The sequence below is a fragment of the Abrus precatorius genome, unplaced genomic scaffold (assembly GCF_003935025.1).
Source record: "Abrus precatorius isolate BTA unplaced genomic scaffold, Abrus_2018 Scaffold3, whole genome shotgun sequence".
Taxonomy (NCBI): Eukaryota; Viridiplantae; Streptophyta; class Magnoliopsida; order Fabales; family Fabaceae; genus Abrus; species Abrus precatorius.
In genome coordinates, this window is record NW_020874373.1 from 27,659,305 (window position 1) to 27,673,770 (window position 14,466).

The 14,466-nt window shown below is 31.2% G+C and overlaps 1 protein-coding gene across 2 annotated transcripts; it reads right to left on the reverse strand.

Annotated features, from left to right (window-relative positions):
* Positions 1-8,537: 8,537 nt before the first annotated feature.
* On the reverse strand, positions 8,538-14,457 carry LOC113861884 (PRA1 family protein A1-like). Of its 2 annotated transcripts, none has more exons than XM_027494975.1 (9): positions 14,256-14,457; positions 14,060-14,223; positions 13,563-13,603; positions 13,404-13,482; positions 11,738-11,824; positions 11,573-11,661; positions 11,385-11,456; positions 11,168-11,298; positions 8,538-9,111 (listed from the first exon to the last, which is right to left on the reverse strand). In XM_027494975.1, exons 2-8 carry the CDS (start codon positions 14,215-14,217, stop codon positions 11,195-11,197), a joined length of 630 nt encoding a protein of 209 aa, XP_027350776.1. In that variant the 5' UTR covers positions 14,218-14,223; positions 14,256-14,457; the 3' UTR covers positions 8,538-9,111; positions 11,168-11,194. The 2 variants fall into 2 exon arrangements, with proteins under 2 accessions (XP_027350776.1, XP_027350775.1); XM_027494974.1 differs by having other exon boundaries at positions 14,060-14,229; positions 14,262-14,456.
* Between the last annotated feature and the right edge of the window lie 9 nt (positions 14,458-14,466).

Genomic DNA, 14,466 nt, shown 5'->3' on the forward strand with positions numbered 1-14,466 from the left:
ATGACATGTAGTTCTCACTCAATTCAATAGTTTAGAGAGCACTAACTTAAATCTATTGTCTCTTGATGTGATCTCTCTTTGATGTTCTTGAACTCTTGATATTTTTTTCAATTATTCGATCATAAACTACAGTATTGATAGAATTGGGGATAATACTAACTTATGTTATTGTTATCAGATTCTCACAATTTAACAGTGTCATTTAAGCTTATTTGTATGACTGTTAATAGTTATTGGTTTATCTCAACTAATTTTTTCTCTTTTAATCTGCTTTTGTAAATTTACCGGTATCACTAGTACCTTATTAATAATATCTATATAATTACTGATAAAAAAAAAAAAAAAACCAACACTAATATAATAACTAAATGCCGGATGAATTAAAAAAAAACAAAAAGTTTATGAATGATGCGAATCGTAATTTACAAGCAAGCACTTGGCGTCATAAGTCCTAAATGTCTGACTTAGATACCTCTCATGCGCTATTCATGATCCTTAATAAGTTAATATTGGGATGTACGAAGCAAATTTAACTAATTTCTTTGTTAATATAAGTTTCATAAGGGAGTAATATGTACAAATAAGCTGATAATAGTGGAATATTGATGTAAGTGGGTTAAAGCATCTCTTGCATCAATCGAACAAAAAATAGTGTTTCTCAAAGACGAATAAAGAGCGAGGGGTTGAGTGAATCTTAGACTCCATCTACAGTGTAAATAACTAAACTCTTAATATTAGTTGGAGGAAGTAAAGGCAAAGTTCACCCTTAAGTCACCTACCCAACATTCTTTTCATTGAAAAGTAGTGTAGCTGTAACATATTCCTTTTCTCTACCAACCAATGCAGAAGGCTGATGAAAAAGATTGTAAAGAAATTAAGTGCTCACTCGTAGGTGTCAAGCAAGAGAGATTCCCAAATTTAGCACCCATGAGTCTACATTCACTTTCCAGTTTCTTCTTTGTTCTCTTCGTAATAATTACGAAGGAAATTAAACTATATACTATAAAGTTGTAGAATAGAAGAAATAAAAAAGGAAAGAAAATAATAATACCTATATTATAAGCTCAAATTTATAGAACCGTTTAAGCATAAATGTGCAACCCTTCTACTTGTATCTTTCAATTAGCTTGGATGTTCCTAAATCACAAAATCATCTGCAAACCCCTCACACTATTATAAGCATGTTTTTATATATAAAAGGAACAAGAGAGACAACAGAAAATAAATTTCTAAATTGATATTATTTAAGATGTATTACAATAAAGTGTATATATGATATTGGAAACATATATCAATATCGCCAATTTATAATAATAATAATAATTACTATTATTATTAAATAAAAATATATCATTAAAAAATAAAAAATTTAGAGAAATAAAAATACGGATTCCAAAAAAAAAATATAAACTACTCTAAAACACAAGATCATACACTTTCGCATATTCTAATAAAGTCTTTGTATTTATACAAAATTGAGCAAAATAATAATAATAACGCTAAATCAGCAAAATCTCATGTTTTATATACATCAAATATACCCCAATCAAAAATAATAAATATAAAAAACAATATCCGATAAAAGAATTAATCCCATTCTATCATTCTATTGTAAATATTTTCAGTTCAAACGAAGATTAACTTCTGTGATGAATATGTCCCAACCCAATGAACCTGTAAGCCTCAAAGCAGAGCGATGATTGAACGAAGAGATAAGAAGAAAATCAAACACAGGCATGGCCACCACCGTCACAAGTGCAACCACCGTTGCCAGAGATAATATCATTATCTTGTCGAGGTTTTGTGCTGAGGCAACAACACATAAGACCCACCAACAACATGAATCCCCATGCAGAAGCCAAAGCCTGTGCCCAACTCAAGTAATTCTCCATTATTTCTTCTTCTCATTTGCATATATGGCCTTAGCTTTCTCGATCTCTTCCTTAGATCTTCATTTCCTTCCATCACCTAATATCATAAATGGCATCAGTAAGGTTAGTTGAGCCATGAGAATACCATAGGAGTGCTGTGATATGATACGATATGATATGATATTTACCCTTTAGAGAAAGAGAATAATGGCATCAACTGGGATGATGATGATGACGACGACCATGATGATGATGAGAGGTTTGAACGAGACATGGTACTGTCGCACATGGTATGAGCTTGAAAGAGTCCGAAATAACATGGGCCAACCTGTGAAATTTATAGCAAGGTTTCGACTATTAATTAAAGCCACAACTTTATTTGTCATGTTTTCAAATATTAAAAGTAATGTTTAGCATAAATATGTTTTCGGGGAATCTTATGATTATAACCTATTGAAGGTTAAAGGTGTTATTTCTTTAATTTATATTTAAGTTTACATGAAGAAATGTAAACACTATAGGGATTATAAACCTTAATTAGAAATAAGTTTTAATTCTGATTGAATCAATTTGATGAAAGAGGTCCACATAAGGACTCGAATCTATTGTTTCCTTTGCCGGTTGTTTTTCTATGTTTTCGATTGAAAAATGACAACATTGTCTCTTAATTATTAGTATTTTTACCAAAGTGTTATTTTAATTAAAATATAGATACTAACACTATTAAAATTAAACGTCAAAATTTTAAGTTCCCATAATTTTTCATGTTTTAGATTTAAATTTTTTGTCCAAATGTTAGTTTTTTTTTTTATGATAATTACCTCTGCTAGCAGGTCCTTTCGTGTGGATCACTAAACTTTTGTCTCGTACTCTATTTTCATTGAACTCTTACTTTTTTTATTTATTTAAAAAAAAATTAGTTAAAAATTTATCGCTCTTTTTTCTGTCACTTGTTTTGTGTTCGCTCTCTTTATTTTTTTTATTTTTCTTTCTTTCTATGTTTCTTCCTCGTCCTGTTTCAAGATATCATTTTATATTATTATCAACATTGAGGAATAAAAAAAAAAATTACATTGAGGGCCACTATTGGGGATTAGAATTGGTAGAAGAGAAGACATAAACAAAATGATGAAGGAAAAAATAAAAAAATAGATTTAAAAAATTAACTAAAAATTATAAAACTTCTTATTTTCTCTTAGCAATGGTGTATTAGACTAATTTATCTTTATTGCCTATTTATTTAAGAAAATAAAAATAGCAGTAAACAAAAAAGAGGTGAGTGGAAGTGGAACTTTATTTTATTTCGCGATCTCTTTATTTCATTTTTAACTTCGCTAAACTTTAGACTATTAGCCCATCTGATCTTGCGTTGCTGGATCACATACAATGGAATCACGACAAGTAAAAAGTTGCCATTTGACTTTATTGAATCACACATTAATGCTTTTCGTACTTTATTGTTGAACATAAATAATAGTTAGTATATGGTATGCCTCCTTTCAAGCTCACCTTTTTAATCCTCAGCCATGATCAATTGCATCTCGCCACCACAAAACTATGATTCGGATTACATAGCTGGATCTTGCTGTAAAGGTAAGTGTAGCAATGAGCTGAGCTGAGCTGAGCTGAGCTGAGCAGAGCCGAGTTCTCTTAGATTTAAACCTGACCAATGTTAAAATTTAAATTTTGAGTTTAATTTATTTATTAATTTAATGTATACTTTCTTTTCAGACTTAAGTATGATAGGAAAAAAAAAAGTCTCATTTTAATCTTTTATATCTTTTCTAACTCGTTAAAAAACTATTTTCGAATAGGTTGATGGACATAAAAGTTATTTTTACACTATTAAAAATCAGTTATTAATAATTTAATATTAAATTAGTTTTTCCCAGTATAGATTTAAAAAAAAAAACTTAAATTGTTAGTATAGAGATTATGAATTCACACTAATAATATAATATATTATGCTAACAAATGATTGTGTTAGTAAAAAAATATTATATTATCAATATATCAAATGTTAATATAATACATTTATATAAATCTTCAAAGTTTGTATTAACAATTTATTTTTTATTAGTTAAATACTATACTAATAATAACTATCTTATCACTTAAAATTTTTTAATTTTAATTAAATAAATTTTTTTATAATTTGTAAGCAAATTAAAAAAAAAATTATGTACAATGAATTATCCAACCCTTAAATGTGCAACATAGAATATATGGGTAATTTGGGATAAATTTGACTTATCTCATTATGCGGGACAATTTGGCAAGTAATATGTAACCCAACCAATAGAATATGGCTAGTTTGGTAAGTTGACTAAATATAACTTGTTTTGAAACTAATAAATTCACAAATATATTTACACTAACTTGTTTGGAGGAAAGAAAATTTTCTAAATTACAAAGATTTTTACTAAACTTTTGTGGTAGAAAATAGATTATGTTACAAAGAGTCTCATTCTTTACTGAAAAGAAAACTACATTTTGAGGAGTTTTAATAAATTATAAGTAGAGTCTTATTCTTCATGGGAAAGAAGACTGTATTTCGAAGAGTTTTAAAGGTCTTGAGAAGACCCTTAGTTTCTGTTAAAGAATACTGCCTTTCAAAGAGTTTTGAAGATTTTCATGTCACATTTTAAAGAGCCAAAACGTGTTGAAATAAGAATCTAGTAAGGAAAATTATTCTAAGTCCACAAGATAAGGTGGAACTCACTGATTTTCCCTAAAACTTGTCAAAAAAGGAGTTGAAAAAGAAAATTATTCTAAATCCACGAGATAAAGCGGAGTTCATAGACTTCTCTTAAAACTTGTTGAAAAAAGAGTTGAAAAGAAAAATAATTCTAAATTCACCAGACAAAATGGAGTTCACAGACTTTTTCTAAAACTTGTCAAAACAGGAATCGACAAGAGAAATTATTCTAAATCTAAAAAGTATGATGAGGCTCAAAAGTGATATAGAAAGAACTAAAAGGTCTAAAGCAACTACCAAATCAGCAGTTACCAGTAGTTATCGTCAATTAGGGTCAAAAACACAAAGAACTTATCGTGAGTGACTGGGTGACAATGGTTACAGAGAAGCTAAGATCACAGGCACTATCATGAGTGGTTATGAATAATAGATGGCAACGGTTGAAGGCAAGTACGTGCAAAAAGCGGTTATAAGAGACTCACAAAAGGAAGAGAGGGATTAAGATACATTACCTATAAATATTACAAAGCTTTACATTAAGAATGACGCTTTTTGCTCTATACACCTGCACTTAAATTTTTTGCATGCTGAAATTCTGTACCGAGTCAAATACTAGTTACCAAAAGCTTCACAGTCATTGGTGTTCATTGTTACTAAGAGACGTACATTATTTTCTCACACATTTACATTCATGCAATTTATTTTCAGTTTATTTTATATTTTTTTTATGCAATTTCATTCTTGTCTAGTACTTTCTGTAATCTTTTCTACATGTAGTTTATTATTGTTTTACTCTTATACTATTCCTGCTTCCTTTGTTTTAATTATTTGCTTAATAACATTGATTTCATTGTTGCGTATAAAACATAAAAAAAAAAATTAAAGAAAATCTAAAATTCAACCCCAAATTACTCTTAAATTTATTAATTTATAATTTACAATTTTCACAGTAAACACTAACATTTCGACTCCTCTGAATTTAGAATTAAGACTACACTAATAATTTGGTTTTCATCAAATAAAAATCGTACCAACAGAAGCAAACTTAATGCCTAGCTGTTTTCGGTTAGTATATATTTGTTTGTATATATGTTTATGTAGTGTGATCGAAAATGCCACAAGAAACAAAATAAAAATCAAAAGAGAGGAAATATTTATGTTCATTAAATTGATATTATGTTTTCTCATTTCAACATGTCTTGGTTTGCATATATAGAAGGAACTTGGATACTTAAGTATGTGATTTTAGGTCCAATCACAAGATTCATAATAAAAAATAATGTTGACAAAACTTCGCATTAGTGTCTGATTGTATCTTGAAAAATTGGTCTCTCTCGCCTTTGTTCGTTTGAATTGTCTGAAACCTTCTTGATGGATGATTGGTTATTGTTTGTGTCAGCTGAGAGGGACCTATTGTTGACATTAGTGTGACTATGATGACGAGTCTTGCCTTTGTTTAGTGGCACAGGTAATGGGTTAATGGGTTTGAGATTCTAAAGTCTCTCAAGTTTTGCACCTATGAGTGAAATTTGTTTAAGGACAATGGCTCTACATGTAAATATTATTGTGTATATTCATGGAAAATCACCTAGTTCCAGTTGATATATTCCATGAAGAGTAACGTAATTTTAATTGGTGTTTATTCTAATCCCATCATTTTAATTTGTACTTCAAGAAAAGTCATATAATGACAATTAATTTCTATTTGTGTAAAACTACGTCTAATGCAACTCACCTGTCATTAGTAAGCTTAAGGCTTAATTGGGTTGCGTCTAGTCTAGACCAAGCATTTCTCTGCGATGTCATTGTCAAAGATTAGTGCTTTAGGAGTAACGCCGGAAGTTGATAGTTTTAGCATTAGGAATAATACCAAAGCAAAAACAGGTATTGAGTGATAGCAATATCAACGCCCCAAGCAGATTATAACCATAAAAATGTAGTGGTCATACAATGCTTTGATACGTGTTACCTGGTAGAAAATAACTTTCATGAAATTTTAGAAAAGTTGTAGGGGACCATGGCTCCCTACCCTAGCCTCAAGAAGAATCTGATTGGTCCCAACAACCTCTTTAGTCCATTGCAACGTTGTAAACAAAAGGACGTGGATGTCTGGTGTCCCCAATTTCTTTTCCCATTGCAAAAATAAATTTCTTCCTGAATGCTAACTGCATGTGAGAAATGCTCGATTAATTTGTGTGTGTCATTTTTTAGATCGATTAAGTTCTTATATCAGGCAAAATTGGTGTGACTAACTCTTAAAAATTTATTCTTATGGTTTGTTTGGATTAGAAGTAAAATGGAGCGGAATGAAATAGAAAGGAAGTAGTTAAAAAGAAAATAGAGTAGAAATGATATATTATTAGATGGATAGAAATGAAATGAAAATAATATTTTTAATTATTTAGACGAGTGTAAAAAAGAATAGAAATAAATAATTCAATTATATAAAAACTTATAATATTTAAAAAAATAAATTTAACTTTAAATTTTGATATTTTTTGTTATATCTTTTTTCTGTTGATATAAATTATTAATCATTTTTATAATTTTTTGGTTATATATATATATAAAAGATTGCACTGCAACTCCCCCTCCATGCTTTATGTTTTTTTTTTTTTGACAGCCCCTCGATTCCATGATTTAAATAGAAAGGGAATTGTCTTGATTTGAGGCCCTTGAAAAGAAACCCGTTTCATCCCTGAATTTCAATCAAACCAAACCAGTGAAATGATAAAAACTACATTTCAATTCTTGCAATTTCAGCCCTCCCAATTTCAGTTAGAGAAACGCAGTGTTGATACTCACAGTTTTCTGACACCAAAACAATAGGAATAATAATCGGTAAGATCTAAATAAAACACTATAGCACTAATTCTCATATCCATTAAATTAACAACCTTGATTTACATTTCCATATCTATTAGCATCTAAATTCTCATACTTATCCACATTACAGGCAAGCAATTCAATTAATTAAATACAATTATCATACCTTTTTACAAATTAAAAGAAAAATATATAAAAGAAATATAATACAAATTACAATGATCACCAAAAACAAAAATATAATATGAACATCCAACGTTAAAGTACTAAAGTCAAACATTATAAATTATAATATCATTTTATAAAAATAAAAATAAAACAAAATGCAAAAAATATAGATGTAGGGAAAAAATTAAATATTAGGTAAAAATTGATATAATAGTATTATAAATTACAATATATTTAAGACAGAAAATTAGAAAAATATCATATTAAAAAAATCTAAATTTAACATTGCATGTTTATTATATAATAATATACAATAAAATATAAATTACACTCACTCTTACTGATATATTACACATTAAAATAAAAATATACAATAAAATATTTACTATTTTTATTTTTGTATAAAAATGTATTAAATTAATATACTTAATACGTCACATTCTATAAAAATTAATAAATAATATAAATATTCAAATTTGTTAACAAATACTAACTCAATGTAAGGTGCAAGTAAATGAAAATAGATACTATTGTTTCTATGTCCATACAATTTATCAAATATGTACTAAATACGCAAATCTATTGAACAAATAATTATCATAGTCCATTGAGATAATTATATATATTCACATCAATTATTATTCTCGTTACCATTCTTTAATGTCAAAGGGCCCATGATCGCTCTAATCCAGCAAAACTCCTTCCCTTCTCGCAACGGCAAAGGGTAAGACCTTTCAAAATTACAAGTGTAAGTTGACCAAAAAAACGTCTCAATTATACCTTCATTTTTGTTCTAGAAATGTGTCAACTACTTTTTAGTCTCTAACTTTGCATAATATCATTTAGGTAAATATTTTTCCTTCAAAAAGACAATCACTTTAGTTGTTTAATTCAACATAAAAATATAATAAAAAATAAATAAATTGAATGACATTTTATAAAATCTGAGACCGAAAATGTCAGACTAGTATCTAAAGAACTAAAGTGGAGGCTTGCTCTCACCAGTTTCCCTTACACAAAATGCAAAAAGTTACAAACACATGGACTCAGTCTTACTGGAGCTTGTCCATGCATACAGAAAATAAAGCAACAGCATGTCAAACAAAATAACAGGCAAAACAAAGTCAACAACTGTGATGCAAGAACTGAAGTTCTACTCACCCCGTGCACTAAAACAAACAGCTTTAGAAACGCATCACACAAGGCAAGCAACCATTTTTTCAATCTTTACCGGAATGCAACCACAATATCAAAATAAAAGAAACCTACAAATATGAAACATACAAGAAATTGAAGTATCTTACATCACCAATTTCTAGAGCAATTACGAATTTTGACAACTAGAATGGTGAGCGAGTCTAGATTACAGCGTCTATCAATATTCCAATGCTTCCGCTAGATATGATAAACAATGAGAACAGTGTACTACAAAAACAAGATGATTCCTGAAAATTTACAATCTGTTGATAGTCTCCAATGGTTGGCAGCCGTCCCTAGAGTGCTTCATTCGAATAAAAGGATATTACTTCGACTATAAAGCAGCAACACCTAAACAAAATTTACATCACTTCAGTTTTGAAATCAGTATCGGCATAACAAAACACTACATAACAGGTACAAATATTTCAAATTCAAGAAGTTAGAACTTCATTATTTCCAAAAATCACGTTAGTAATTGAATACAGGATCACAATTATACTCCAAAAATGACACCACAAAAGGAGCATAACGTGAACATGTCAAACTGAAAAGAAAGAAAGCAGGTAATGGCCCCAATCAATAAATGCATAAACCTCCAAGATTCAGTAGCCTGAATGATAGATTCAAACACATATACAGTAGGAGAAAGAAGACTAGTCAGGAAATAAAAGAGTAAATAACCAATTTTGTTAATAGTGGACAGCTGGCTCTTTTAGCAATATAAATAAGAGCACAAAGATAGTTAGGAGTTTTTTAGCTTTTGGAGTTGGAATAGAATATACTGGTTTGGAGAGTGAGGTCTCTCGAATTACCTCAGGTTATTAGAATCTTGTAACAATTCTTCCTACTCCTAATCTGTACCACATTGGTGTAGCATTGGGAATTAGGTTTAGCAATAAAGAAACATTCTTTCATATTCAGTTTAACATTTGGTTCTATCACTGAACCTGAAGAGACATCTAAACTCTCATCCAGAGAAATATAAAATTCCAAGTTCACACTTCAGCACATTAGTAAGCCAAAAGTCATTAAAAAAATCTGACCCTAAACTCCCTAGTAGCTAGGCATAAGTAAAAAAGAAATATAAAGTGATGACATATAGAAGGTAAGGAAATCAGCATTGAGCACAATGTAAATGTACATATCTCCGGGGATCATAAGGTAGTCTATCACTTATTTCATTTCAACGTAATTAAAAAACTGAGCACATTATTAAAAGTTTAAAACCATTCATACACCCAACAGTGATGGGAGAAGCATGATAGTAACTTCACATTGAGATTCAAGACTGAATATATTTATCAACCAGAAGGGATGAACCCAGGGGTGAAGAGTGGAGTTTGTGTCATTTTCAAACCACACTGAATTTTATTAAGAGAGCTTATGCTTGTTTTACAAGCTTTTCCACATGTACAAAATAACATAAAATAACATCACATATAAAGCTAAAAGATACAGAACTAAAGCAGTAACATTAACAGTCAGAAACATCCCAATATATCCAACAATATTATTAAGAAATAAAGATAAAACTTGGGTACAGTTCCTTATGTGTTGTTTACTGATCAAAATTAGTGTTTTACCTCAGTAATATGCAATAAAATTAAATGCAAATATTCTACTAAAATAAAACCCTAACTTTAATTGGTAAACGCTAACAGCACCTAAAGAACAATACATAAGTTATGTCCAAGAAATAAATGGGAGGTCAACTGCATGCAGAATGGGATGTCAAGAATTCTAGCAATGCCAAAATAAAAAACCTGTAATGGACCCCCAGAACCTCAATAGCTTTAGGATAGGATTACCTCCCTCAACCTTACATCTTTCCTACCTTCTCCTCATCCCCCCAAGCCTTTCTATACCACACCTTCAGTCATGCTGCTCATCCTCTCTCTCCTCCAACTCATCTCCTTCCCTCCCTATAAATAACCCACTCAATTGGCAGTACTCTCTTATCACATAATCATTGCTATAATATCTTATGGGAAATACTCTCCTAATCTCCCTGTTCTTCCTTCTTTCATGCACTTGCCACTCCTTTATATTTCTGCTTCTGTTATTGCACTAATTCCCCCCCTAGTATAGGCATTGCTTACATGTCTATCACAAGACCAACCTTTAAAACAAAATAACCAGCCTTCCCATATGGAATGTTCGTTTGACCTAAGTTTTGATGGTGCATACTGACTAAGAATTAGATTTATTTATCATATGTGAGATCATATAATAATAATAATCGAAATCTGTAACTTTAGAGGCTACATTTTCACCCTAACACATATAACATACATATCTGTTATGCAATCATTTCAATGTATAGTAGCATTCTACAAATTTTGTCAATAAAAAAAAATCACTAAGCATATGAATATGTACAAATGCTAAGTCAGAGAGCACTCACATCCAAGTCCAACAAATTTTATGCAAGCTAAAGCTCACTATAATTGCGCCATACTGCACGAAATTCTTCACGGAAGGTGTTTAGACGAGCTTTCAAGTTAGGTGTTCTAAAGCTTGCATGCAGGATGGTAGCTGAAAAATACAAGAAAAGTCAACTTATAACAAGATTGTAATCGCTAATAATATTGAAGTTTAAAATTTCTTAGTGTGCAATGTACCAAGAAGACCAATAGCAAGTGCCCATAAAACAGTCAGGAGACCAGCAGAAACAAACCAAAGGATGAAACTTGCTGCAGAAAAGGGGAGAAAGTAGCACTTGAATAAGAAATTGGACTAGTACCAAGAATTGACAGAGCATCCTAAATTATTAAAGATTTAAAAAGACCATCACAGAGAGTTCATTTACCAGAAGAAAATATCAAGACAAACACCCAGCGTGGCCGACCACATATATAAATTGCTCTCTTTGCTGATGGACGTCCACGAATAACAGGCCTGAAATTCAAATAATTGATAAACATTCATAACATTCCAATGCTCTACATAGATGATAACAACAAAATATGCTTACGTGAGAGGAGGTCTCATCTTGGCAGCTAAATGGGGTGAAAATTGTCTAACTGTTCTTGTTACCTTCTCACTAAAGGTACCTGCAAAGCTGCACAAAATTGACAATTAAATTGACGTGCAAAAAATGTATAAAACAAATAAGTGGACCCTAAAAAAACAAATAAGTAAGCATTTCCATTACAGCAAAACAGGACAGATTAAATGAAGATTTCTGTTAGTAGTAGGCCCAAACCTCTAATTAGACAAGTTTATGTATGAAGAGGGTAAGGAACCAAAAGGCCCAAAGATTTGAAGAAGCCCAATTAGTAGGGCAGTTGTAAAACAATCAATAATTAGAAAAAAGAGAAGGGAAGCCTGGGAATATTCAATGTATTCGTTCAATCTTTCCTCAATTGTGGGTAATTCAATCCCAGTTGAGAATATTCAATAAAGAAAAGCCTTTCCTTCTGTTTGTTACTCAAGAATTGAATCAGTTTCTTAAAATTTCATAGTTCAAACTTTCTCTGACTTCTATAGATTCTCAAGATTGGGTTCAATAATTTACAAATTCTCCAGATATTTGTCCAGTTGCCCATCATCTGAGCATAATCACATATCTGAAGTCATACTCAAAAAACTTTCGAGTAGTCCATTGTATTCAACAGCTGTGTTAAAAGCCCCGAGTTATTTTTTATTCTCTTTCCGGTAGCCATGATAATATCACAGCCTCTTATAAATGATTTTACATTGCTACTTTCCCTCTGAATACAAGACTAGTGGTGTACTAGATAACATAAATTATTGTTAAATCCAAGTCAGGAGCAAAGGTATTGACACAGTTGTTTCCAGTAGTCAGAAAATGAACAAAATCAGAAATACTAAAATCTAAACTTGATCAAAGCATTTCCTTTCCTACCATACCCACCTTTACCATGATACAGATTAAGACCAATTTATTAGTCTATACATCCTATAAAAAAAAAAAATAAAGAACCAATGTACTTCCCAAAAATTAAGGTAAAACTATTCTGTTGACCATTGTCAAAATAAAATCAATCATTAACCTGCTATCCAAATCTCGCAAGAAAGGAACCATATCCATAGCTAGAACTAAAACTATCAGTATCATGTGATTCATCATTCATATACTGCTAACTTTATGGCAGAATCCATTACCGTGATTGAGACAGCAATAAAATCAAATTTTATCATCTGGAGAACCAATTCATATAAAATTTTACCACTTCACCTAAGGCTTCCAATAAGCATGTTTCTTCGTACGCACACACTATGAACAATGCCCAGACTATATATTCAGCATTCTACCAAAGGCAGCACAAGATTTCCTTAACACAGCTACCCTCGCAAAATAAGGCATCTATATGGTTAGCCTAAAAGTAAACAGGGTGACTTGATATAATAAACTACACCATGCTATGGGAGGCTTTGTTAATTACGATCCCAAAATAAAAAAAGAAAGGTATAAATTACCAGGTTGGTCGCAAAAGAACAGAAGTCAGATTAACAACCCTAAAAATGGCAACAAAATCATACGTTCTAAACTGAAACAAAACCTGCCCCCCTAAACAGCACACAACACCCTTAGACCACAATGTTTGCAAAATCAAATAAACTTCAAAACCAATCATCTAATGTGATAAACAAAGAGAGCCTGTAACACTGCTCACCTGTCATTCAGAAAAGCAATGCTAAGTGCCGTAAGAAGCGCAGCTACAATAGCAAGTGGCCTCCGAAGAAAACCCAATACTACAATCCAACATGTCGATGATGAGACAACATATCACCAAACATGAAAATCTAAATACATATCCATCATGCTCACTTACTGAGAACAGAAACAATCAAAATGAAGTAGTTGGTCCGGTAGCTGCAGGAAATACAAGCACAACCATCATTATATTATTTTTTAACCCTAAAATTTTTATACGCTGATAATACAGAGCACAAAATAACAGACAAGGTTTTCCCCGATTATCCATAATCGTATCCAATACATGATGATTAAATCCTCGTTATTCAAAATTCATCACGGAATCGTCAAATTAAAATAATAAAATAAAACATAAAGCATCTACAGTAAAATTTTAAAAAATATAGTAAAACCTCCAAATAAGATTAAATTCATAAAAAAAAAAAGTAAGATCACAGAAAAAAAATCATATAAAAACCAAAAAAACAAGGGAAAAAGGAAAGTTCGTTCAGCGAATAATCTAACTTGACTCCTCTTGAAAAAAATATATATAAAATAATCAAAAATAGAAATTGCATGGATTGTTCGATAGCGATTAAGTAGAAAGGAGCGGGGAAGAGGGAGGAATGGTACTAGTAAAGATTGCACTTGAGGCGGCTATTCCATTTGGAGGAAGATCTGGGAACAGTGAATCGCGAGAAGAATTCCGACAGAGGACGCGGCGGCGAAGACCAATCAACCTCGCGAAGAGCGTCGATCAGATCCTCCGCGGTCACGTTTCCCCAATCCATTCTCTCTCTCTCTCTCTCTCTCTCTCTCTCTCTCTCTCTCTCTCAGCGCTATGGGAGAGAAACTTCTTTGGTGTTGCGGCGATTGAAAAGGACAGTGAGGAACAAATTGAACGGAGGCGTAGACGAAAGAGAAAGTTAACGAAGGGAAGGAAGTGATATCAGTGAAAGAAGAAAGACGAAGGAAACTGAAAAAGTGTGAAGGGGAAAGAACCACAATAGCTACCGCTTTTAATTTCTGACTTCAATTCC

Excerpts from the sequence above, each read along its gene's own strand:
- LOC113861884 (XM_027494975.1), bottom strand. The coding sequence starts at position 14,217 with ATGGATTGGGGAAACGTGACCGCGGAGGATCTGATCGACGCTCTTCGC. Across the intron at positions 11,662-11,737 it reads AAGATGAGACCTCCTCTCAC|GCCTGTTATTCGTGGACGTC; the intron begins GTAAGCATATTT and ends TTTGAATTTCAG. Across the intron at positions 11,457-11,572 it reads TGTCTTGATATTTTCTTCTG|CAAGTTTCATCCTTTGGTTT; the intron begins GTAAATGAACTC and ends CCTTTTCTGCAG.